The sequence below is a fragment of the Montipora foliosa genome, chromosome 11 (genome assembly GCF_036669935.1).
Source record: "Montipora foliosa isolate CH-2021 chromosome 11, ASM3666993v2, whole genome shotgun sequence".
NCBI classification, from domain to species: Eukaryota; Metazoa; Cnidaria; class Anthozoa; order Scleractinia; family Acroporidae; genus Montipora; species Montipora foliosa.
In genome coordinates, this window is record NC_090879.1 from 23,174,032 (window position 1) to 23,200,009 (window position 25,978).

Below are 25,978 nucleotides of genomic sequence, written 5' to 3' on the forward strand. Positions count from 1 at the left end.
GTCATGGGCGTATTTCGCTCTTCGTGGACAAAGAGACCTCTGCTTCAGTTCTCTGTTTCATTTTTTCCGTGAGTAGTTGCGTCAATACTGGATAATACTATATGTCTGAGAGTGTATTAATGATCTTTGCGTGAATTATTACCAACGCCCAAAAGGGAAGTTATCTCCGCGTAAATTCCTGGACACACAATGCGGTGAAAAGAACAAAAGGACATCGATCTTGCGTCTCAGTTACACTTGCGTAACAAATAACTCTTTCGTCAGATTTCAGGGACTTCATAGCCTTCATTGAACTACTCCTATAAGTTATTTTGATTGCAATCGACAAAAATCAACTCAAGAAACAGAGTAGGAGCGAGCTTATATTTAGTACTTTTCCCACAAAAATTATTCACGAAAAGGTCAGTTAGTAAAACTAGTCATTGTTTCACAAAGTTTATTATCCGAAACTAAGACAAAGGAACTTAATCCTTATTTCGTCATTGAAAAAATAAACTAAATATTGCTTTTATAGATTCGGTGCCGCATTACGTGAGGTCGGTTGAAGTACAAAGCCAGAACTCTGAAGGGCAGATATCAGCCACAAGAACTTTGAACAAAACTTACTCATTAATTATTGACTTAAGTGGTTACCTCTCAAACATCCGATCGTATAAAAAGCTGGAACAGTGCTGGGTTTTTCGCAATAGCTCGCCTGCAGGGCCAGACAGATATAGCACACTTCAAGGATAACTCCTGTACCGCTGTCGAGCTACTACTTCAAGTTAAAACCGGTAAGTTATACCAAAAATATATGTAGTTTTCACTGTTACCGATGCACCGTTTTACAAATGGGCTTAGTTGGATTTACTTACTTGCGTTCCTCATGGCAGAAATTTATTAACTTACGAAAAATAACAGGTGGTGTACTACACTGACTTTTGAGTTTGCATTTTCGAGTAAGGTTCTTTTTTATGAAAATAATTGCAATGAAGCCGGTATTCAGCGTTTTCACTTTTCACAGTTTTTCGTCGCAAAATAAAGGCCCTTTTTCACCCCAAATAGTTTTCTTGTGAATAATGTAACGCACTGGTTTTCCGTGTTGTACACATTCTTTGTCCTGGATATCCCTTTTATTGTGCTAAGGCGTTCCTACAATTTGCCAACTGGAAGAACTCGGTAAATTGATAGCATAAAGTTGATTTACAGCCATCCTGACTCTCACGGTAAGCAGCAAGATAATTCTTGAGTTTGACGAAATGCCAGTGATGAAATAAATTCCCAGATCTATATAACATCGATTAAACCAAGTATTTCGTTGCCTCCCTGGTGTCTTATGGATGCATTTATCTCATGCTTAAAACTATACTAAACTCCATTTATGTCCTTGACGATTATTACAATGTTTTCTAGTTCTCTTAATTTTATTCGTCGTTTTGGTTCCGACGTTTGTTTGCTTGGAAACTCGATATAATAGGATATAGTATATAGTTATAGTATTTCCGAGCTACCGAGGAGTAGTGGCTCAGTTCGTTGATCGTCGGGCCTTTTTCGAGCGGCAAATCGCAGGTTGAAACCCCAATCGGACCAACATTCGGGGTCTTAAAGAATTACTCAGTAGAAAGTGCTGTCCTAGTAGTTTCAACTGAAAATGGTTAGAGGCTTTCACATCTTCTCTATGACCAAAAAATCAATCCTCCTTTCTCTTTGGATTTAAACTATGTTAACTGCAAGACTGCGGCTTGTACAATGATTGTTGCACCGTAAACAAAAAACGCACGCTTAGTGAAAAATTTGTTGTTGATTCTGGTCTCTTTTATTATAGAAACAGTACATTTCAGGAAGAATTGAAGTATGCTTTAACTACTTTTATTATCAAGTGAAGCTATGATCTTCGCAGTTATAAAGGCAATTTTTACAATTGCGTAGAGAAGCCTGAAAACCCCGTTGAAGTCCTGAATTTTTCAGGCTTCTCTACGCAATTGTAAAAATTGCCTTTATAACTGCGAAGATCATAGCTTCACTTGATTTCATATCCGCAGTTCATATGATTCATTTCATATACCATTTCATCATTACTTTTATTATATGACTAGTGTTTCTGGCAGATATAACACATGCTGCGATTGGCTAAGAGCAGCTAAGCGCCGGGGCATTATTCTCCCGTAATGCCCACGGGCCGATTACAGATTATGGAAATTAGTTTTTTCTTATTTGTTGCCATTCTGTTAGCCACACACAAAAAAAAACAACTTAATAACCTCGACCGTTCGGTCGTTACAGCAAAATCTCAAACCTTGGCCTAGCTGTATTAACCTCGCTGTCGCTCAGTCAATACGGCAATGCCTCAGTTTGAGATTTTGCTGTAACGACCTCACTCTCGGTTATTAAGTAGTTAGAATTCTTTTAGAATACTCACTGTAAACATCGGTAAATGAGATGTTGTATATTAAGGATCTAAAACCATCGCCAAACTCCAATCAGACTCACTGAAGGCAAAAATTTTCAATAGGCTGAACAATACGGACATCTCCCTAGAGGATTGTACGAACTTTGAATTTATTCATTTCTGACTCAAGTTTATTCTAACCTACCTTGAAAATGACGCAGGATGCGTCGAAACGTTGGTTTTTCATCACAACTTTTATTCTAAAACTATCGAAAGGTTCCTAATTAAAAGGCATCGTGATTTACAGGCCATTTCTTCAACGGGGATAGTTTTACTGCGCAGTGAAAAGCGTAAATATTACCATGGAAATTTCACTCTCCTGAACAGAACGGCGCCTTCTGCGAATGATCCCACAGCTTAGAGCCCGCCAAAACTTGCCTCTCAAAGCTTAAATGTTCACTTTCCTTTCGATATACTTCGTTGTCCGTAAACTAATAAGGGCGTTGCAAAAATTGAAATTATTTTTTTAACTGGCCGGGTACTGGTGCCGATCGGATACTGGGCAACAGACTGTAGCCCAAGTTTTAAGCTTTGATTTCAAAAAGACACGTGTTTGTTTTAACTGGAATTTTCCTATTTACTGGTCCATCATTACTGACTTTAAAATCTTGAGAGAGCTGGATCGAGGAGAAAATGACATCAAAGAATCGGTACGCAAATGAATTAATTAACTGATGCAGAACGGGAATTTTGGGCTTTCAGGTTTTTAAACTCGTGTTTTGCGAATATAATAAGCTACGTTTAAGCTGGTGAGTAAATGACGTCACTTTTCTCTAGATCCAACCCTCTGAGGTCCATTGAATCGGTCAGTTCTGAAGGTGAGTAATGGCAGACCGTGAAATCCAAAACTTACACTCAAAGTAAGCAGCCTTTGGATAAAATCGAACTGAGCTCAAAATTTTGTCAGTCAGGTGTTAAGCAATCATATTTTCAAAATCTGAAGAAAAAAAGGAAGTGATTTTTTTAATCATAGTCACTGCGCTCTTAAAAGAACCCACACAATCTTCGTGAAGAATAGGGGGAGGCCCTTGGTGTTGTGTCTGTCCTCCTTTCACATTCATGTGGATTGGGTCGGGTGGATGAGATCAAATAGAGACTCACAGGGGCTGCCAGAGGCGCCTTTACAGGCTGACGTCCGCTCTCATCCAAAGGAGTTGCTTAGCAAAAAGGGGCTAGACCAACACCAGCCACCTTATTTGTCTTTTTTTTCTTTTGACATCCATCTATTCATATCTAATGAAAAATTTTCAGTCGAATAAAGTTGCGCCGGTTGTTCGAGTGAACAAACGTTTTCGAGATAAAGCCGACGTCATGCTGAATACATAAGCAAGACAGATAGATGTCTTAGAGTGCGAATGGATGAAGACGGTTTTGATCATAATTCTGCCATGTTTCAACAATGACATAGTCCCGATGCATTTAAGTTTTTGTTTTCTTTGAATAATCTACCTGATTGTTTTCACAACAATGCTCACCAAACCATTTTAACTAGGGAAGGAAGAGGGAACTTTATGAGTAAGTGTCTAGTCGTTCTAGCACTGGAGCGCTAATTGGGGACACTGTAAACTGAAATGAACAATGAAAGTACATTAAGTCAAATGTTGGTTTTTGAGGAGAGGGGAAACCGGAGTGCCCGAAGAAAACCTCTCGGTGCAGAGCAGAGAACCAACAAACTCAACCCACATATGACGCCGAGTCCGGGAATCGAACCCTGAGCGAGTTTTTCATGTCATTTCTGTTGCATAAACTTGTACTGAAAACTGTTTGAATCTTGCAAGCAACTATTTCAAACTTAACAGCCAAGAAGATTTAGTTTTTGGGATTTCGGCACGGCATTCTTTGTGGCAGTTGAACCTTCCGCTTCGCTTTGACTAGTTTCCTTGCCCGCGCTCCGGTTAACCTCAGAGATATAATAAATATCTTACTAACCTCGTTTTCTCGGTCCGTATTGTAAGTTACGGATCCTCGTTTTTTCCCGTTGAAGCGCTTGGGCCATAAATCAACGGGAAAAAACGAGGATCCGTAACTTACAGTAAGGAACTCGAAGTCGGTTAGTAAGAGGTATGTATTCCACACCTTCCTAGCTAGTTCTCGCTGTACCATCTTTGTTACGTTTTGATAATGGTCTTCTAATAAGAACCGAAATATTACGTTGATTTCTCTGTTTGTTATGCACTTCTTGCTTATAGTTATGTTTTAAGTTAGCATGATGTTTTTTGGAGTTATTATCTTGTCCTAAATGATTGCCATTGCACCTTTTTGTTAATATGTCAATTTAAAATACAACCAACTCAGTGATCATATTGTCATAATTATTGAATTTTTGCATCACACATAAATTCCCTCTTTCATTGCTTTTGTAGGAGAGGACCGAAAGAAATACAAGTTGAAAAATGAATGCGTCAAGGTAAACTGAGTTTTTGATATGTTAGTTCTTGTTCTTTGCACAGCTAGGGATCGGGCGCAACAACGGCGTCCAAGAAAACAAGGACGCAACAAAACGATATTTCAATGAACAAAAGCAATGGGCCTGCACATGCCTTTCTTAGCTTTGCTGTTCTCCGTTCAATGACCACATACATCGTTGTGTGAATGACATGAGCACTCGCCAACTTCCAATTTTCTCTTCGTTCAATTACGCGGTGAGGCTCGATTGCCCAGCCATTTTGTGCGCCCGCGTTCCTCCGCGCACACCACGGCTGGATCACTGGTCCAGCCTATTCTATTTTCCACCAATCAGAAAGTCGCCTGCCTGCCAAGTGCAAAATACAATTGGCTGAGTACAAAATACAATTCCGACGGGTGCTACGTCACCTACAAACCACGCAAATCAGTGATCCAGCACTTCTTTACAGTAGTGTAGCAGCTGATCCAAAGATTACTCGCCATTGGTTTGCAACCCTTGCAAGAAACAATGACATGTCATTCTTTCTATTGTTTTAGCTATTGTTTGGGGTAAGGGTTGCCTTCTTTAGGAGGAGGACGTTAACCGCACTGTCAAAACGGCTGGAAATCGAGCCTATAACACGGATTCTACCAATATATTTTTATGTGAAAAGTTGGAACACACTTTCCATCCCAAACAAATCATCGCAAAATGATTACCGTAACCCGAAGTTGTGTTTGAAGCTGATGTTATCGATGTGGTCATCTTCTTCTTCATCTCTGCTTAAGCTCCCTATAATTACTGATGTATGTACGCCTTATAATGGTAATAGGCGCGCGGCCTGTTTGAAATTTCGAGCACAATTTCTCCCTCATTGGCCGTTGTTTTTTTTTTCGTTTTAGCCCGTCTGGGCTACTTTGGGCAATTTAATTTAGCCCTTCTTTTAGTTCGTCGTTAAATCGTTAGTGCGTCTTCAAAGATGCACGAAACGATTTACTTCGTCCAGACGTATATATAATGCGTCTCTCGCTCGTCTTTATACGGGACGAATTAAACGACGAACTAAAAGTAGCATGAAATTAAATTTCCCAAAGTAGCCCAGACGCATTATACGTCTCTAGTATAAAAACAGCCAGTTGTAAGACACGAAGTCTTATTATCATGCAATAAGTTGTAGCCATTACAAAATAATTAGCTCAAGTACAACTAGCGCACGCTTGATGACGCGTACAATTGTCCAGTCACAAACTGTCCTATTAATGCAGAGATCAGGACTGTTGATAACCAATCAGATTCGAGAATTTTGTATTAGTTACAATTCGAGCTGGAAACAAGTCGCTCGCATAATAGCTGGAGGAAAAAACGTTCAATCATGCTTTTAATTGTCTTTTAACTTTGTGTCCTTATTTGAAAAATTTCTGTTAGTTAACGCGGAGTTGACAGGAGCATATTATTAAATAAAAAAACAAGCTACACCTCTGGAGGAATGATTCACCTGTATACACCTTCGCCATTTGAATTATAATTTTTCTTCTCTAGCCAAAATACGAACGACTTTCGTTTGTCTTTTATTTATTTGCAGTTTTCTTGTCGCCATTTTCATCATCCTGAGCACGAGTGAGGTGCGTAGAGTATTATCATCCAACGCCGCTGCTGAACTGACCCTTGCCACACTTTCAAAGAATGATGGCTGCGATGACCTGAAGAAACGGCTGAGTTGTTTAACCAGTCCTTATCGCACCTTCGACGGAAGCTGTAACAACCTATGTAACATCACCCTTGGAATGACCGGCAGACCACTGATTCGTTTTCCACGTTTAATAAAATCAACCGCCTATGAAGGAGACAACTTTGCGCCTCGAGAATTTTCACTTGCAGTTGTCGAGAAGCCAGGCTTTCCAACAATACGAACACCCCTTCCGAACGCGAGGAAGGTTAGTTTTACGGTATTTGAATCCGGTGAGGGTGACCTCAATAATATTCCTCCGGAATTCACCCATCTCACGATGACCTGGGGACAATTCGTGGACCATGACGTCACCTTGACAGAACTTGCTGAATTGCCCTTGGGCGTAAGCTGTGGAACGAACACCGCTCCATGTCCTATCCCTAGTGGCAACCAAATCGACTGCTTCGGAATTAATATCGATCTGCCCCAGTTTGCGCTTGAAGGACTCCCAACTGCTCAGTGTATTCCATTGAGAAGATCAGCAAGGACCTCAGACGGCCAGCAGGTCAGTTTCGCGTTTAATGGCTCATTACTCTGCCACCCAACTTATTCTCAAGACCTGTTTTTTCTTTCCTAACATAAGGGGAGTGCATTTTTAGATGAAAGGCCGCAAACCCACAATCAAAAGTTATGAGGTTCTCTTATCTACTATCGTTCTGTCTTCAATGCAACAATGCAACAAGAACAAAGACGAGTTATTTGCCAAAAATGAAGGAAAACTTCAACGTTTTAAACAATTAATTAAGATTTTAAGATGATAGTAAATGCAGTTCCTTAGATGGTGTGTGAATTCATAAGAAAAAAATGGAGTAATAAGTCTATTCGGCTAACTTGTGGTCTGTATGCTTTTTGTTTGGTAGCTAAACATTATAACCCATTTTATCGATGGTTCTCAAGTGTATGGTTCAGACAGAAAGACAGCGGATGAACTTCGAGACCGAAATGCAAACGTCGGGCTTCTTCTTGTACTCCCGTTTATCAGAACAGGCTCCAGAGCACAACCTATCCTTCCAGCCCAGGATGAAGAAGCTTTCTGTAGATCAGAGGATCCAGAAACAGAACCTTGTTTGAGGGGTGGTGACGAACGCGTGAATGAAAACCAAGGTCAGTGAGGGAAGCTTAAATTAACAACAAACTCAACCACAACAGTGACGTGCTCTGTATTTTTCTTGCAACTTGCTTATACGAAGACCTTTGGCGGCTCCCAAAAAAAGTATTCTCTAGGCTGGTATATGGCAGGTTACTCCGGCATACTGAGACATGACTAAAAGAATAAAAAAAAAAAAAAAAAAAAAGGCAAGGAAATCGATAACATTAATAATGAAATCTGAGTGGCGCGCGAGTCCCTATCTCGAGCCCTCCTGTCCTCGCGATTTGAGGAGTTTCTAAAATTGTTTGGGCACAAAGTCACGCAGCAGTTCACTTCCTTTGGCATTTTCCAAGATGGCCGCTCGAAAGCGTTCCCCCAAATAATCCCAGAAAAACTTGCGCAGCGACTCTCGATCCCAGGCTATCACTCTCTTCCAAAGAAAGCTTTTGAACACTGTCAGCGATCCGGCGTCATTTAAAAACTGCTAAATATAGTTTTCGCCAATCTTGACAAGGGTTCATTAATAACTTAATGCATTCAATAATTGTTTGACAGCTTTAACGGCGATGCACACCATATGGGTTCGTGAACATAATCGTATAGCCCTCGCTTTGCACGTCTTGAATCCCAAGTGGGATGACGAAAGGCTTTTCCAGGAAGCGCGTAAAATAGTGATCGCGGAGATTCAACACATCACTTACAACGAGTGGCTCGAAGTTCTCTTCAGTAAGGAAACGGTAAGTCTTTGCATAAATGATTTAACAATTTTGGCTGATAACACACCAATGAGGCGCCCAACGCTTAATTGAAATCAACTGACATTTTGCTGGAGTACTTAACACCAGCGTATCTGAGGATTGAAGCATTTTGTTGTGTTACACTCAAGAACCTTTCCCTTACTTACAAACTCGTTGAACATCTAAAACTTCTGTGGTGAACTGGAAAGAAGCGGTTTCAGTGGAATAAATACTCTGGGTTCAAATCCAGTCCACGAATATGTGTTTTTCACTTCTTTATTTTTTCTGCTACCACAAGTCCTGGGACATAGTGGCTAAATTCGTGATAAATAAGGCCTTTCAATAAAAGCGAGGCTGGAGTTGACCATGCTTTGATACAAACCTCATTGCTTTTCTTAGGTAAATCATGTTGTTGTAATGCTAACAGGTTTCTATTTACATAAGAAATGCAGCGAGGTTTGTATCAAAACAAGGTCAACTCCAGCGTCGCTTCTATTCAAAGGCCTGGTAACTGAACACAGAACTGTAAAATGGTCTATTACTAAAAAAAAATTTCGCCACAAGGTTGAACATTCAAGGCAATTACTTTCGAAATGTGAAGAAAACAAGAACTCATTATTATTTTCATCGTAGTAGCACTTTTAAATGCTAACGGAAGTATATTCTTTTTTCAGAGGATCAATGCAAACGTCGCACTGGAAGGAAGTGGAACTTTCTTTGCAGGCTACGATCCTCATGTATCACCAGAGATGACGAATGTATTCTCCACCGCTGCCTTGAGAATGGGTCATACGTTAATTCGAGACACGTTCCAGCTCGACGTTAGAGGATTAAACAACAACCAGGATCCCGTGATACAAGTTAAAGACTTTTTCAATCCATCACCATTGTTCGAAAAAGTCGAAGGATTTAACCCTTACGGCGCGATTTTCAATGGACTGTCTCGTGCTCTTGGACATGCAGTTGACCCGTAAGATATATGAACTGGTTTTTTTTTGTTGTTGTTGGGGGTGGGGGAGGGGGAGGAGGTGGAAGGGAGGGACAATCACATGAAACTGACATCTTTAGCTTGTACGTCTTGTTTTCCCATTTCATACCACGTGAAGTTCCGAAAGGAATTTTCCTTTTGTTTTCCATAAGTTATGCCTACAGATTCACGTGCGTTAGGCAACATTTGAGAGAAACTGTTCCCTAGAAAAGCATCATCTGAAATGGGAAAACCAAACGTACACGCTAAAGAGGTCAATTGAGGTACAGTGAAGCGTTAACGTTCTGTGAACAATGGTTTATTAGGCTATCTTCACTCTTTCAGCAATAGGGATCTTTAATCGGCGAAGACAAAGACAGTAGTGAGAACGTCATTTAAAAACGTAAAATCGCGTCGTTGTAATTATTTCGCGATGATTCCAAGTCGTTCGACTTGCAAATTGAGCCAGGATAAAATTGGTGTAGGCGGTGTTGTTTTTTGGGAAGAAATTCAACAATAGCTGGTCTTTTATATACCGGATCCGAAATAATTAATGTCCATGAAACAAAAGAACAAAGCGAACATAACAATACCTTATTAGCAAAGCCTAATCGGAATTTAGTCTGGTATATGAAAGTCTGCCAAATTTATCCCGGTTTCCACGTCCTCTACACAACCTCAAAATTGGTCAATTCACGTCGTTGTCAGGACAACAACACCAAAGAAAAGTGCCAAAATCCACATTTAGGGCGTCAGTGCTGAGTCTTTTCTTTTGCTATTAACATGCTCATTGTTTTGTAGCGTTCCCGTAGCCGACGTCGTAGTCCTTGCGTAAGCTACATAACGTCTCAAACTGAGTTTTCGAGAGTTACAAGTGGCGTACGTTGTGAAGAAATGCGAAACTGGTCAAATTTTCGATACATTGTTTAGTTGTTTTTTGCGATAGATCGCATAAGTGTTGCGCACCCTTCCCGTTATCAAGGAGAGGCTTATTTATTAAACGTTTGCTTCTCAAATTCTCATGGGACCTTTCATGATGCATTAGAAATCCCTGGGATTTGTCCGATGTGACTGCACTTTACTTGCTTTCCATCTCCAGCGAGGAATGGAAGCCTCTGCACGGATCCCCTCGATGTTGTGTCCCGCATACGCTTCGTGACGCATCTACTTTTCCGCCATTAGGCATACGTTAAAATCCATACTTGTTACAACGGGTTTGAAACCGTTCAATTACTTGTCCATGCAGAGTTCTGGAGGACATCGAGGAGATCCGTGCAGAGGTTTCCTTGCTCTCTCGCTATTGAAGCAAATCAAGGAAACTTCTGCGAAGCAGGGAACAGTAAACTTGAAACGTCGGCATTATTTCTTTTCCATAGAATTTTCACTGCCGCGGTGAGAGAGAACCTGATCATTGAAGGACCTGGTAACGGCATCCTTGGCGATCTTGTTGCGATTAATATGCAGCGTGGACGTGACCATGGTATCCCTGGATATGTCAAGTTTGTACTTGCCTGTGGTGGACCGTTTATAACGAGTTTTACAGATCCAAACCTTGCACTTTTAATGCCTCAGGTACAAATAAATCGGCTGGCAAGTGTGTACAAAACAGTTGTCGACGTCGACATATTTGCCGGTGCTATATCCGAATCTCCCGTTCCTGGTAGTCAGTTTGGTTTCACCTTCACTTGTATTCTTCTTGAGCAGTTTAATAATTCCCGCTCTGGTGATCGCTTCTGGTATGAGACAAACGACCCTACAGTAGGATTCAAGATTGATCAACTGGACGCCATAAGGAATGTTACGATGTCTCGAGTAATCTGTGACAACGCAGACGATGTTGTCAGAATTCAACCTAAGGCATTTCGACCACGAAATAACGGTGACAATGATGATGTTCTCTGCGATGATATACCTACTGTGGACCTGACTCCCTTCAAGGAAGAGGGTAAGATCCTCTTTCATTTTTATTATCATCCGCATTATCTTCACCATCATTAATCTTTTTTCTTTCCTTTACTGTTCCGTTATCATTTAACGGGAACAGGAAATCCACAATTAAATAATGCATTTAGCGGATTTGTGATTGGCCAACTCAAGGGTGATAAACAAAGTGATGTTCACCTCTGAGCAGACAAAGAGAAACAAACTGGCTTCCTGTAATTCTTCTTCTACAGTACGATTTGTCTTCCGGTTTTGTCGGGCAGATAAATCATACCGTGTAAATTGTGTAAAACCTGTAATTTTTCCTCAAACGATCTTTCCGTTGTCCTTTTAGTATCCGCCACTTTGAACGCTTTAATACCAATTTTTGAAGTATTTATGCGCATTACCCACTCACATACCCTTTGGTTGACATGGCGGTTTCTCTAGGAGTGTCGGGCGACTTAGTAGTACTGCAACAACTTTTTTTAATCGGACCGATTCTCATTTCCATGAATAGGTCGTTCGTCGGCTGTCAAAATACACGCAAGATTTGCTCTCCGACGACGTCGGGCCGATAAATCGGGCCGACAAATCTTACGGTGTGAACCGGTAATCGGACTGAGTAAAGTCCAATTCGGTGTGTAATCATTCGAGTGATAACAAAATCCGTGGGAGTCCGATTTGTTTAGCACGAGTATGATTACAGACTGAATTGGACGACTCGAAGTCCTCTTACCAGTTAACATAAAAATTACAATTTCCGAGAAAAGAAGAACCAAGTTATGAAAGAAAGGGAAAATTTGCATTAAAAGGCTGACAAAGGAGGCGTACGTTGTTTAAATGTCGCTCTGAAAGAAACGGAAAGGAAAAAAGAAAGAAAGAAAGAAAGAAAGAAAGAAAGAAAGAAAGAAAGAAAGAAACAAAGAAGGAAAGAAGGCCCCCAATTTATGGTGATTGAAACTAAGGGTTTGATTGGTTGATTTAAACTACAACTTTGAATGTGATTGGCCTATTGAACTTTCCGATAACAAACTGTCCAGATAACAACTTGGCAACTACTTGGCAAGTGAATTATAATTAGTGGAAAATAGGAGTTTTAAGAAACCAATCACAATCGAGGAAATTGTAATTTTTATGATTAATGGAGAAAGAGGTGAAAGGATAATGGCAGCTGGAACTGGAAATTGTGTTAGTCATCTTGTTTCCGTTAGCGCGAGAGGCAATCACGAGAAATAAGCAGGAAGAAGCAAATCCTTTCACGTCTTAAATACTCTTTTTCTTTGGCCATCTCAGTGTTATCAGAAATAACACACAAACAGCGGTGACAAAAATCAGATATAAACACATCATTTGAAATTATCTTTCAGTTGACGTTTCGCATGCATCTGCCTACATCTTCAGAAGTGACGGGTCACTAACTTATTAACTATTAACTCTTAAAATTAAGTAAAGTATGATCCTCCGGGTGAGTGTAGTCCTAAGAGGGACTGTTTGAGATGACATTGACTGACGTTTCGACAACCTTAGTGGAAGTTATCTTCAGAGTGGAGATGTCTTCCGCTCAGGTTGTCGAAACGTCAGTCAATGTCATCTCAAACAGTCCTTCTCAGGACTACACTCACCCGGACGATCGTACTTTACTTAATTATAATACGACTCCTGGGTTCAAACCATTTACAATATTAACTATTAAGTAACAATAGAGGTGACAAAAACTAATAAAGACACAGCTTAATAGTTAATAGTTAATAAGTTAGTGATGCTATACGTTTAAACTCCAATTTTGTATTAACCGTCACTTCTGAAGATGTATGCGGAAGCATACAAATCGTCAAGTAAAAGGTAATTTCAAATGATGCGTTTGTCACCACTGTTTGTGTGTTAGTGTTCCTCCTCGTCTACGGTTGCGCAAGGCCACGACAGACCGTGATCTAACTTATCTAAATTCTTAATACATTCGCTAACCTTGGTCATTGGGCATGTTTCTTTTAACCTTATCCTCGCTAAAATCGCACGGAAAACTTACGGCTAAATTTTATTTTTTTTGTTTTCTTTCAGAGACTTACGGATACATGGCGAAAAGTGCCCCAACTGAAACTGTAATTGCTGCCTAATCCAGAAGGCTAGAGGCCACCTTTTTCTAACTTTTCGTTTTCGACTGGTAATATTGGCAATGAGTATTAAACTCAAATCGAAGTCAGCAGTTTGTTTTCTTTTTTTTTTTTCAACTAGTATAGTTTGACTCATTTCTGAAAGTTATAATGGCCGGCTATCGGTATCTCTCACGCGTGAAGCCTAATTTACTGATGCAAGTTGTACTTTACTGCATTCGGAATACATTTCTTTCTATATTTAAAGGAAATGCATTTGTAAAAGATTTTACCAAAGAATAAAGGGTAGTATAATTATGTAAATCAATTGCTGTCTCTTGAATGTGAAAATATTAAAACGAGTTTCTTAAATTTTTCCTGATTTTCTGTTTTTAATTCTTATTTTTTCGGCAACTTCAATTGAAATTCCATCCAATGAATTAAAATCCCTTTCTTTATCCTCAAGGGCCCGGTTGTTCGAAAGCCGATTATCTTAATCCAAGATTAGATTACTTGTTTCATGTTCTCGACTTTTCGGTGAAAGTTTCTTTTGCTTATTTTTGTTTTTCGAGATTAACTTCTTCTGATGTAAAGTTTTGCCGAATATCAACGTTGAACAGCATTTGGGAGTAGAGAAATACACTTCTTGGTTATTTTTAATCTGGGATTACCGTTAATCAACTTTTAAACAACCAGGCCGAGATGTTTTCAGTTTCACTTAGTTTCACTTTTTGCCTGAAAAATGTCTCTAAAGTCAGTTCCGATGTTTGTCCGAAACTAAGGGTGCGTTCCTTTTGGATGATCCGAAAAAGAATCACTGAAGATCCAAGATCACTTGGATCACAGTGCATCGAAGGAAACGATGAATCCACTCTGGGAAAGGATTTTTCGGTTCCTTTGATGCACCATGATTCAAGTGATCTTGGATCAGTGATCCTTTTTCGGATCATCCCAAAGGAACGCACCGTAAAAGTTCTCAGAGCAGACTCAGGTCAGCGAGTTATGATCTGAACGGAAACGGGATTTGTGTTAGCGGGTTTTCGGAGAAAATGGGACTGTAGGACAGGTCAAGCACGCCGGGAATTTTAAAAGCCAACGAGGCCAATGGAAAGTTGGCTGCTTTCCTTCTTAACCTGTCTTTTCACTACCACATTTGTACTGCAAAGTAGTTTAAAAATCTGGCAGAGACCGCTGTCCTGGCGTGCGAAATGCTTACTTGGTCCAGCGTCCGTGCGTGACTCAAAAACGTCGCGTGCTCAAGCTCGCTTATCTCACGCCGTAAATCACTCCTAATTATACAGCGATCGAAGGTAACGCTCATTTTATCGTGACCAGTGGGTTTGGAATGAATGGGTTGGTTTCTCCCGCTCCCTTATTCAAGACCTTCACTTCTCCTAATCGCTTTCAAGTAGATCTCATGATTCGGACTAAATAACTCTAAACCGAAGAAAATAATACTTGCAATCAAGTTTTCTCGACACTTTTATCATGAAATCAGATCAGAATTGCTTATTTCTCGATCCGCCATCTTGAATTATTGTGCCTTGTTAGGTTGCCCTAGGCCTATTGTTTCAATGAACGGGCAACCGTCACACGTCACAATTATTCAAGATGGCGGGTCGTTCTTAGATTCATCAACTTCGGATACAAACGCTTCCTTTGGAAACTGAAGTTCATACAATTCTGATTGTAAACATTACGTTCTTTGGTTTAAAGTTATTTTTGTCGTTTTAGTGGAGGTTCCTTTTGAATATCGGTAGCCGTTTCATACTGAATCCAGTCAAGTCTTGATTGACTTTAAACGGTCCGATAGCACAAACACAGTTTTTAAAAAAATACATACCTTGCAAAAGCGCCACTTAAATGGTGAACTGTCAGTGTTGTGTACGCCCCTGCACTGCAAATGGCCTGACCAAGATCAGCCATATCTCAGTGCTGGTCGCAGCTGAGAGATGAACGCAAAGGCAAACATGGTTTAATTATGAATGACTCAGTGAAATGAAATGAATGTATATTTGACATGCGGGTTATGGACGAATTCGAGGAGAGATCCTCGCACTCAGCCTGACAATTTAATTAAGCAGTTGTCGCTTTTTGGAGCCACCTGGATTTTTCAGTTGTCTACAAAAAAAGCGACAATTACTTAAATTGTACCACTAAGTGCAAGGGATCACTGCTTTCATTCATAGTTTAATTATGAATGTACCTTAAAAACCTTTTTAAAACACCAGCAAAAATGTTTGTTGTCTCAATGAGGACACCGCTAGGCTCCTTTTATCTGCTGATTAGGGTAATTGTGTCCTACCAGTAGTTACAGTATAGGCAAACATGCAACGGTACCATGAAAAGACGGGCCTTAATTGTGTCCACTTCATGATAAGAGTGCATACTATCTGATCCTACAAAAGTTAAACAAAGTGTTACTTGAATTGAGAAAAAGCCGGTAGCATCAGCGAGTCTACGCATAAAATGTTACAGAGGTAAGCAGGGGTTTGCACCCACGCATTCATGGCTTGCCAAAACCCCATAAGAGAGGGATTGCTTTGAGACTCATTGTTCTGTCGCACTTTGTAATAATCGTCGCACTTTGCAATACATGTCAGTCGCACTTTGTAAAAAAAACTGTTGCACTTTGTAATACCTGTCGCACTTTGTAATAACACTTGTCGTTCTTTGTAATAAAATAGCTGTCGCATTTTATAATAACAAGTTGCCGAACTTTGTAATAAATTAAGCTGTAGCACTTTGTCATGATAACAAGTTGTCGCACTTTATAATAAGCTTTCAAATTTCCTCTAAATGGCATGTTTGGTAGAAATTGCATATGACTTAACTACTTTCCCAGGGTACAAATACGTCCTTCCTTGATATTTTGATTTGCAAATTTATTGTCCAGTCCCTCTTTGGGCCGAGTTACTCGAAGCCTAGTTCGCGCTAAGCTGCGTTAAATATCATAACAACCTATAGGTTTTGGTACTACTTGACCAATAGTCAGCACGTTGGAAAAAAGCAATTGTTGCAAATAATATTGTTTGGTTTCTATACACAGTTCCTCAATTCAGATGCAATCTATAAATATTATCGAGTAGAACCTTCGGTTCTTTACTTTGATTACAGCAATGATGTATCCTCACGTAAGGCAAGGTTTTTTTAAGGAGAAACTACATGTGAAGGAAATTTGTTTGACCTGTTAACATTTCAGGTCATCGCAATTATGAATGTGACTTAAGCAGAAATTAATGAAAATAAAGCTCGAAAAACACAGGCTCGACCGGGATACGAACCTAGGGTTTTCTCTAATGTGTGACCAAAGCCAGTCATCAACATTAATCTCATGGCTTGCCGGGTAAGATCATGTCAAGTTCTGGGACAGGTGAGCTTAGAGATGAAGAGCTCTCAACGAGTTAGAAGGAAGCAGTAAGAAAACAACAACGGTTACGGCAACGAGAACGCCAAAAAGCAGTAATATTATTGGTTCAAAGAAGAATTATGATCGTACTGCACGTACTGCAGGCATTTTTGTATACATTTCTTTCCCGTACTCATCAAAGCAACAATTTGAAAATAACCAAACTGGACGTTTTTACGTTGTGGGCATATATAGTTGGTGATGAAAAATATTATTACAATTTTTTTTTACTCATTTATATAATTATTTATGTACTGTACAACAATAAGTACTGACTTAACCTAGAAACCTACATGCAACAACACCTATTAGGGAGCGCTACTTTTTGCAGAGACACTATTGAACATTAATTTGTAACTAATAAACTACTTTAAAAAACTTCGACTTGCGATACATTACTTTAACTACTGTCCAGAAAAACCTAAAACAAAAAACAAAAAAATTTGTGAATCGTTTTGTTCCTGGCACTAATGTACTTTTCTTTTTGTATTTTGATGTTCACGTTTGCTCGAAAGCAGTTCAAATTAGGAAGAGCTCCATTCCTTCTGCAATCCAACAGATACAATTTGCCTATTATTATCAAACTAGATGCTTCTGTGAAGCATACACTGGCTTGCCTGTGGTACGTGCTACAGAAAATCAGAAGGCACTGAATTGTGTGGTATTGAAATACAGCATTCCAGTCTCTGAAGAATAACAAATAAAAGAGAAGCGAGAAACATTGGCTTCTGGGCTGACATGTTGATAATTTTCAAGTTCCCTCACAACTTCTTTTCACCACAAGTGTGCGCTATGAGCATCCGAAAATTTTGTAATACTAAACTTCACTGAAGTCAAACCCTGTTTCGCGGGGTTAGTGTCGGGATGGGAGACCAAAACAATAAACCCCTCATGGAAAACAGAAACATCTGACCGAAAATACTATTAACGCTAACAAATGCGAACTCAGCAAGGTACAGATTCTGTTAGCTTGCTTTATGCAAAACAAATATTGATGAAAAAGCAAATAAATATTGATACACAGTTTTCAGAAAGAGCAGAAGGAAGTTTCTCGGACGGTCGATCGAGAATAAAATATTTACGACATGAAAACAACATTAATTTTGAACCGTGAATATAGAATATAAAAAGTTACGATCAGCGACAAACATTTTGGGAGATTTTTGCTACGTTCAAGTAAATTGCAAAATCGAAAGTGACATGGCCGGAATTCAGCGGGCGTCGTGATTAAGTTACCGCGGCATGTTTACTCGCCAAACAGTGAAGCATCTGTGTCAAATGATGGCAAGATACCGGGTTTTTGTAAGTTTCTTTTTCTGTCAAGTGTCAAGTTTGACAATGAAATGAGCGAAGTCAAAACAAAGATCACAATCACCCAACTCTTGTTTATGCAAAGTCAAAATTTACTCTCCAAGACGCGTACGACGTTATTTATCACCAGGTAATTCCATCATTTTGGAAATAGCAGCTGCTTTATTATTCATCTGCGTCACAAGTTTTCACTGATTTTGGGCCTCATTTTCTTGAAACTCAAGCACGCTTCCAACAGGCCTGTGAACCCTTCCTGCTTACAGAGCAATACTAAAAAACTTCTCCCATATCACATTTGAACCTTAAGCTCAAAAATTCAATACACAACATGATATTATAATTCACAAAGGCAGAAAATACCACAGAATCCTTTTCCAGCGAAAATTTTATTGAAACAAACAACATATTTGCTCTTAGAGGCGAAAACCTCTTCCTATTTCATTGCGTGCGTGAAGACAAGAAACTCAATCGTGTCAAATTACCATGTACTTCAGGTAAATACTGCTCACTTTGATTTCGTCTCGACGGGCGATAGATTGTTGTCGAAGTCCAGTACTCGTCGCTTTTGAGATTCATGCCTAGTTTATCCAACTGACTTTCCATTATTGAGCTTTATAAGGGTATATTTTGTTTAAGGATCCACTAAAACGCCATTCGCGTTGCATGACTTTCAACGCCATCGCAGGCTAAGTTGATGATTCTACTGTGTCCACCAGAGAAATCTACGCAGTTCCACTACCCTCTCGATCCTAAGAAAATACGCGCAAAAGGCTCTATACACAAAGGCAACACTTACCAGGGGAGTGACAGGCAAGACTTTTACCGACACGGAAAAAAAAAAAAAAAAAAAAAAGAAAAAAAAAAAAATAAATGTACTTTTCTGTTTGTATTTTAATGTTCACGTTTGCTCGAAAGCAGTTCAAATTAGGAAGAGCTCCATTCCTTCTGCAATCCAACAGATACAATTTGCCTATTATTATCAAATAATGCACGATCTTGCAATGTGGGGGATATTGAGGAGATCACTCCAAGAATAATTAACATCTTGTCGGCTGAGACTTATCTGTTGATTTGTTACCTGGAAAATATATAGTTCAAAGGCTTTCCAAAACATATTTGAATGAGGAGAATGAAACAGAAGATGGTATATAGTTTCCTTCTCATGGTTGCAGAAAGGTAATTAAAGGTATTCAATGTAACCGATCTTATACAATTAATCATTTGTGTACAGGATTGTATTTAGGACTTTATATTGAAATGGCTTTAGGTAAGGTAAGGTTCACAAAAGACAGTATGTGGAAAATGATAAGACTTTTCAAGTTGATCTTTAGTAATATTAAATTCCCGTTGCAAGTTTATACTGTTGTTTGGAAGGCGAACCTTAGCGCCAGCTAAGAGAGTGTAATAGTGTTTTGAATTTGCTTTAGCTACATCAAATACGCATTCAGAATGTTTGAAAGAAGGCTTCGATAGATCGAAAGTAGCACTGGAATCGAGATTTCTCAATTTGGACAGTACAGAATTGCGTAATCCGGTCTAAGTTAAAAAGTTACTTTTATCTATTAGTGAAGTGATCCTATGAAAAGAATTTAAATTATGCCTACGTCAAAGTGAAGATCGTTTACAAAGATGATACCAGCTCTAAAATACTGTCTATAATAAACCGGTTTGTTATCGATTAATAAGGTAAAGTCTCTGTTACGAGCCTAGAGAGGCCCATCAGGCCGGCGCTTATCTCCGGTTTCAGTAGCATGAAGCGTCTACGAGTACTTCTTCTCCCCCCTGGATGGGATGCTTTTCCATTATACATCTGGGTGGAGAGAGGCACCGTGAGAGTAAAGCGTCTTCCCCGGCCAGGACCCGAACCCGGACCACTCGATCTGGAGTCGAGCACTCTAACCATGAAGCCACCTCCTTATTATTCCAAATGATAAATTGCCAATCTCTTTCCTCTGCGAAACTTTCACGAGATTCGGCCCACCATTGTAGTAGTTCAAGATAAAGTTTAGAAGTGATTTCTACGTGGTCAATATTGTAGTTACAATTAACTAACAGGAAGCCACCATTTCTCCTTAATTTTATTGAATATACGATTTCCATGTGCCATTACTGGGGGTGAAAATTCGTCTCATCCAACCAAGTCTTCAGAGGGCTCTAATCTGCTACTAATATTACACTAACCTTTGCGCTTACAATATACTTGCTAATTATACTACTTATACTTACACTACTTATACATGCACTACTTTACAATACGATACTAAAACAAACGACTTGACGAAATACAGTATACTAATGCTACTAAGGACGATACTAATACTACAATACAATTACTTACAAATTAATATAATTAATGATTAGTTGCTTAGAAAGTTGGACCATTTTTTAGTAAAAGAAAGTAGTTTGTTTGTCGTAATCGCAATATATTTGTCTAATTCAGGTTTTTCGTAAACAAGGGTTACAAAATTTGTGAACTGGGGTCGTTTTTCATCATGTACTCCGTCATGATGTAAAGAAAATATTTTCCAATTATGATTAGGTGATTCAGTCTGAGAGTTAAACAAGACGATGTGTGTCTTAAGACACCATATATAATTTCGTTTTGCTCCAAAGCAATGTCTCCTCCACATGTAGCGTTGTACCAATTTGTAAATTTATTCCAAAACGATTTAGCAATTGAACATTCCACAAATAAATGGAGTGGCGTTTGATCAATGCCATGGCAATAACAACAATCTGATTGCTGCTTCTTTTTGATCTTGTACAAAATCAAGTTTTGTTTGTATGCATAGATACATTGTTCTCCAGACCTTTTTTGGAACTTAACTATGCCCCTCACATTCAAAGAGGTTAATTTGAATAATTCAGGGAACATTCAAACAAGATTTGGAGAAATCAGAAAAAAATAATGTTGGGATCACAGAAGGACGTTCATGACTATGAATTGATAGAATTAATTAAAAACAGAATTTTATGCTGGCCCATGTAATAGGACTGCCTGTGGATAACGAAATCAACCAGAAACAAAGCATATCACTATCAGGAAAAATTACATTTTTGGTGGCATATAAACTGTAGTGTTGCACAAGTAAAACAGACATTACTAGAAAAATAATAAAAAGCAAACAACTAGTTGCTTTTACACTTTGAAAATTCACTGCACTTGACAATATATAACAAAATAGCAGAGATGGATGCCTCATGATACTAAGAGGGTATTATTTGAATTGCCTATAGATTATCTAGATCTTCCTCAGAGAAGATTCCGATAGGAGTACGATCTGGGGACGTTTTAACAAAAATCTTACCTTTCATTGTCCAAACGCTGGAAGAGTACCTTCTCTTCTTCGTCTGTTAGCTTCATTTACGAGTCCTCGTCTGTACATCGTCAGGTTCTCGTTAATGAAATACCTCGTTTTATCTCGGTGGGATAGCTGGGAATAGATCTTTGATTTTAACAGTTTTCAACTTTGACCGTTCTTTGTACATACTTACCTTCTTTTTGTGACTCACGAATTTCGCGACAATACATTTTTCTCCTCTTAATTTATGTGAAATGTCAATATCTTCAGGTTCAACCGTAATATTGTGCGCTTCCGCTACTTTGATTACCACATCTTCTGTACTGGAGTAAGAGTCTTTTGGAATCCTTGGATTTCAATGGAGCTTTTGCGTGTATATTGCTCGAGGTAATCCACAATTGCGCCAGCTCTTGTGCTGGTTTACGAAGGTTTTCTTTATCTGTTTTAATTCGCTCATTCGACAAGTCTAGGGATTTTTTCAGCGCTTTGTTTTCGTTGTCAGTCCTGTTCAATGACCCTTTGAGATCCTTGAGTTCGCTCTTGTTGAAGTTAATACTGGCTTTTAACTCCTCGATTTCCTTCCTCAAAGCTTTGTCCTCGCTTAGTATTGACGAAACGGGAGAATTTAAAGAGTGATTGATTGCCAATAGCAAATTCTTAATTTCCAACAGACTTGGCTCCTCCTCGCTGTCAGTCAATGATTGAAAGACTTCCTTTATATGTCCTTCAAGGTTTCCACCTAAGTTGGCAGCCATGTTTGATTTCTTCGAAGCAGAATTTTCTTCTTCTGTAGATCCTCTATCGCCACGCTTGTTCTTCTTCGCGGGCATTTACGTGAAATACATTTATAGCTCGCAAAGTCCAAAGTTATTTCGTTGTATTAAAGAGAGTGAAGTTACGCGTCATTAGAAGTCGTCTAAGCGGACAGCCGAAGGACACGTCTGACAGCCATGGTCCCGCCGAGATCTCGACCAACCTCCAGTTAAAAAAAACGCTCAAAAATAACAACAACAAGCAACAGTGCAAAACATTTTGAATAATTTCGCGCATTATTCAGCCACAGACTTCACATAAAAACTTCACATTCCAAACGGAAATCAGTGTAAGGGAAATTGCACGTGTTGACTTTGCTGAATCACTCATGAAAAAATTGCATTTATATAGTTCATCGCTTTTTTTTATCAAGATCCCCTCGAAGTATTGATCTCTGCACAACATTCAATTAAAACCTCTCGAAATTTCTGTATTTTCTGACGAGTAAAACAAAATGGGTATTTAGCATTCTTTTCAAAAACTAATCGGATTGAATAAGTCTATCCACTGTCACTGAAATAATGTTCTCAACTCCGTGACGGTTTCAAAAGAGTTGTATTCAGTGGAAGCCTATGACAACTGGATGCCGGTTTCCTTCTCGCGTTCTGGAACATTATTGAAGAGTAAAAAGTCAGTAGGTTCAGTAGCTTCCAATACGATTCCCTTTTGGCTTTACCGAATGCTTGTAGGTGTTATCATCATAAAAAGTCATTATTTACTTGTTTATTTTGCCACATTATGATACAACACTAGAATGATTAATTTAAGGAAGAGAGAAAAAAAAGGCGGTAAAAGGAGATGAAAAGCTTATTGCTGGATAGACCTCCTCAGTAACATGACCTAGCGTAGATTTATACTAACTACTAAAGAAACAAGATAATTACTGAATTAGAACGGAGTCGGAAACTGGAAGAGGTGACAGGATAAAATGCCAAAAAGTAGCCTGCAGAGCAGGCGTTTTTTGACAGGCGGACGCTTGTTCAAGGTCTTAAGTTCGTAATGGGCCGCCATTTTGAAAGCACACAGCTGGTAGAGGATTGACATCATACTGTCTTCCTCTCACTGAGCGCAATTTTTTTGACTGGCCTCAGGCCTCTGTTTGATATCGGCCAATAGTTCTTACCAAAACAAAACTGATTACGCCTGCTTTGCAGGCTAGCCAAAAAGTAGACAGATTACACTTCAAAAATCATGAATTTCGTCAAGAAACAATAAACATTGATAATCCTAACAAATATATAGCTCAAGTCTTTTCTCTCCAAAGTAGAAAAAGACTGGTTGGCAGACATAACTATCGAAATTAAGAGAATTGTAAACTTAGGACTTTGATAAACTTATTGCTTTTAAACTGTTTTAACCAGATTGATAATTTCTCTAGCTCAGTATTCAGAGAGTAAGATAATTCAATTTGATCTTCAAGTTTATGTGACAAAAAGATGTTAGCACTGAATCATCAGCAAATAATATCAGTAGTAATAAAGTAGATGCATTAATTTTTTATATCATTTACGTACGAAAGGAAAAACAGAGGCTCAAGGATAGAGCCCTGAGGCTGGTACCCCAGAAGATGATTTTTGAATGAGAAGAGAAATGACCATTAAAATCTATCCCAGAAATAACTTCTTATCCATTTCAATGCTATTCCACCCGGCAATGCCTTTAAGTTAGTGCTCCAGTTTATGAAATAAAATCTCACGATTAACTGTGTCAAAGACAGTCATTGGACAGGTCACTGAAGAATAACAGCCACAGCTAGTTCACCTCGACCCGAGGCAGAGGAAATCTTACCGTACAAGTATATTAAATGCAAGAAAAGTAGAATGGTTTTTCCTAAAGCCATATTGATTATCACAGAGAATATTATAGTTTAATATACATGCATCATATCTTCGTGGCTAGCCTGACATACGGAATATGTGTTTCTTCCGTGCCAAGTGACTCATGAAAAATAAAACTCAATATTATAGTTATTTAGATGGTCGAGTAAATGGTTATAAGTGATTCTCTCTAAGAATTTCGAAAAGTTAAGGAAAAGAGAAACAGGACAATAATTAACAAACAAAGACGGATCATGATTAGCTTTAATATAAAAAAATGTACGGTCAATCACGCGAGCAATTTTCATTTGATCAGGTATACAATGGATGCCCTGGGCAATCGAAAGGTTGCCGGTACTGATGAAACAGAGGTTCATAGATGATATGAATAGATTGTGTACTGAAGAGACGCTGGAATATTATGAAAACCAACGGCCTTGCCAGATATAAAAGTTTGAGCAATATCAATAATCTCATCCTGTGTTAAAGAAAGTAGATTGAGAGATGATGTGATGAGAAAGATTTCATGTCTCCAGCTAAATTTGGGCCGATAAAGGAGAAATATTTACAGAAACTATCAGGGATCCCAACTGGATCTGTAATTTCATTACCATCAGAGTTAAAAATTAAATTTAGTTTAGGGCTAGATTTTTTCCGGTTGAAGACTTTGCCTACGGTCAATACTGACAAAACACTAGGCCCAAATTGATTGCTGCATGATCGGCAACACGTTCTTTACAAATACCTGGATTGAGCCCAACAAAGCAGGTTTCGTCTCTTTCGACGAACATTGTTTTCACTGGTACACAAAGTAACTGCAACAACTTACAACTGAAGAGGACTGTCTTGATCAAGTCTTGAACTTAGCGTTCATTTACTTCCGCCAACCGACTTAGAAATGGTCGTTTCATTGTACCTTGTTATTAAAGTGAAACGCATGAGGTCAGAATTCTATAGTTAAATATTTTCCCTTTGAACTGGCCTTTAATCGCCGGTTTTTTCTTTTTGAAACAAGTCGAATCAGTTGTGATTCAACAGCATTCCCTATAGTCTCACCGGACTACGTCAAGAACAAAGTATGTACAGCCGGTGACATTGCATTTTTCAAATGACATCGCGCTACGCGTTCCTGCTCTTTCTTTTTTGATGTCTTTTAACAGTCCTATCTTTTTAAGGTTTTCCTAGACTGTTCTGAAGTCTTGCCACTTCCACGTTTAGAAAATAAAGGCTTGCATGTGGGATGATTTAAATTGTTGCATAATTCATCTTCCATTTTTCAACCACACTCAGCTCCTGCCTAGCTCTATTTTCCCATTTTCCCAATATTGAAATTAAACCGTTCCGCGTCTATCTTCAAAATAATGTATTGATTCTGCACGCCAAAATAACTCGACAGTCATGTAAAACTCACATTTTCCTCGTTCAAAGTCCAACTGATTTACGAGACAGCACCCAAAACGCGGGGCCGGGGCCGGGGCCGGGGTCGGGGTGTGCTTTTTTTTCCAATTTTTTTGTTTCAATTTTTGTGGTTATTCTCCTGTACTGTTTTTTTCGAATGTTTGGCATTTATGGTGGAAATTAGTTAAAAAAATAAGGAATATACGGAAGCTACGAAAGGGACATCTTAGTTTGGTTTTCAAAATTAAGAGAATTTCCGACTGCAATTGGAGTTTTTGTGGGGAATATACGCTTGCTCCTAGAGACAGTACTGAAGACTAGCTTAGCTCCACATTTTAAAGCCACATTTTAATGTTTAGTTCGTAAAAACCTTCTTTGCAATACATGCAGTTCCACGATGGTCGTCACTCAACGTTCTCATTTGCTTGTTTTCTCAAAATTGTTCTCAATGATGTTGTGTATTTTTAGCATAAAACGGGATTCGATCCCTTGACGTCCGAATAGAATTGGCTAGCAATTTCCTGTGCGACTCTGACTTAACTACAAACGGTTTGTGGTAAAGTAAGACAACAACATTG

General features: G+C 39.0%; 1 protein-coding gene and 1 long non-coding RNA gene across 2 annotated transcripts; one reads left to right on the forward strand and one right to left on the reverse strand.

Moving 5' to 3' along the window:
• The first annotated feature begins 660 nt into the window (after window positions 1-660).
• On the forward strand, window positions 661-13,722 carry LOC137976191 (peroxidasin-like). Its single transcript, XM_068823488.1, has 8 exons — window positions 661-773; window positions 4,792-4,835; window positions 6,397-7,048; window positions 7,404-7,647; window positions 8,189-8,370; window positions 9,045-9,340; window positions 10,714-11,282; window positions 13,319-13,722. The coding sequence occupies exons 2-8, from the start codon at window positions 4,822-4,824 to the stop codon at window positions 13,372-13,374; spliced, it is 2,013 nt and encodes a 670-aa protein (XP_068679589.1). The 5' UTR covers window positions 661-773; window positions 4,792-4,821; the 3' UTR covers window positions 13,375-13,722.
• LOC137976196 (uncharacterized) lies at window positions 7,656-22,496 on the reverse strand. Its single transcript, XR_011117715.1, has 3 exons — window positions 21,379-22,496; window positions 15,194-15,295; window positions 7,656-7,807 (listed from the first exon to the last, which is right to left on the reverse strand). It is a non-coding gene; the product is annotated as an uncharacterized lncRNA (long non-coding RNA).
• Between the last annotated feature and the right edge of the window lie 3,482 nt (window positions 22,497-25,978).

Coding starts and splice junctions, on each gene's coding strand:
- LOC137976191 (XM_068823488.1), top strand. Junction 7,648..8,188: donor ACGCGTGAATGAAAACCAAG/GTCAGTGAGGGA, acceptor ATTGTTTGACAG/CTTTAACGGCGATGCACACC. Junction 9,341..10,713: donor CTTGGACATGCAGTTGACCC/GTAAGATATATG, acceptor TCTTTTCCATAG/AATTTTCACTGCCGCGGTGA.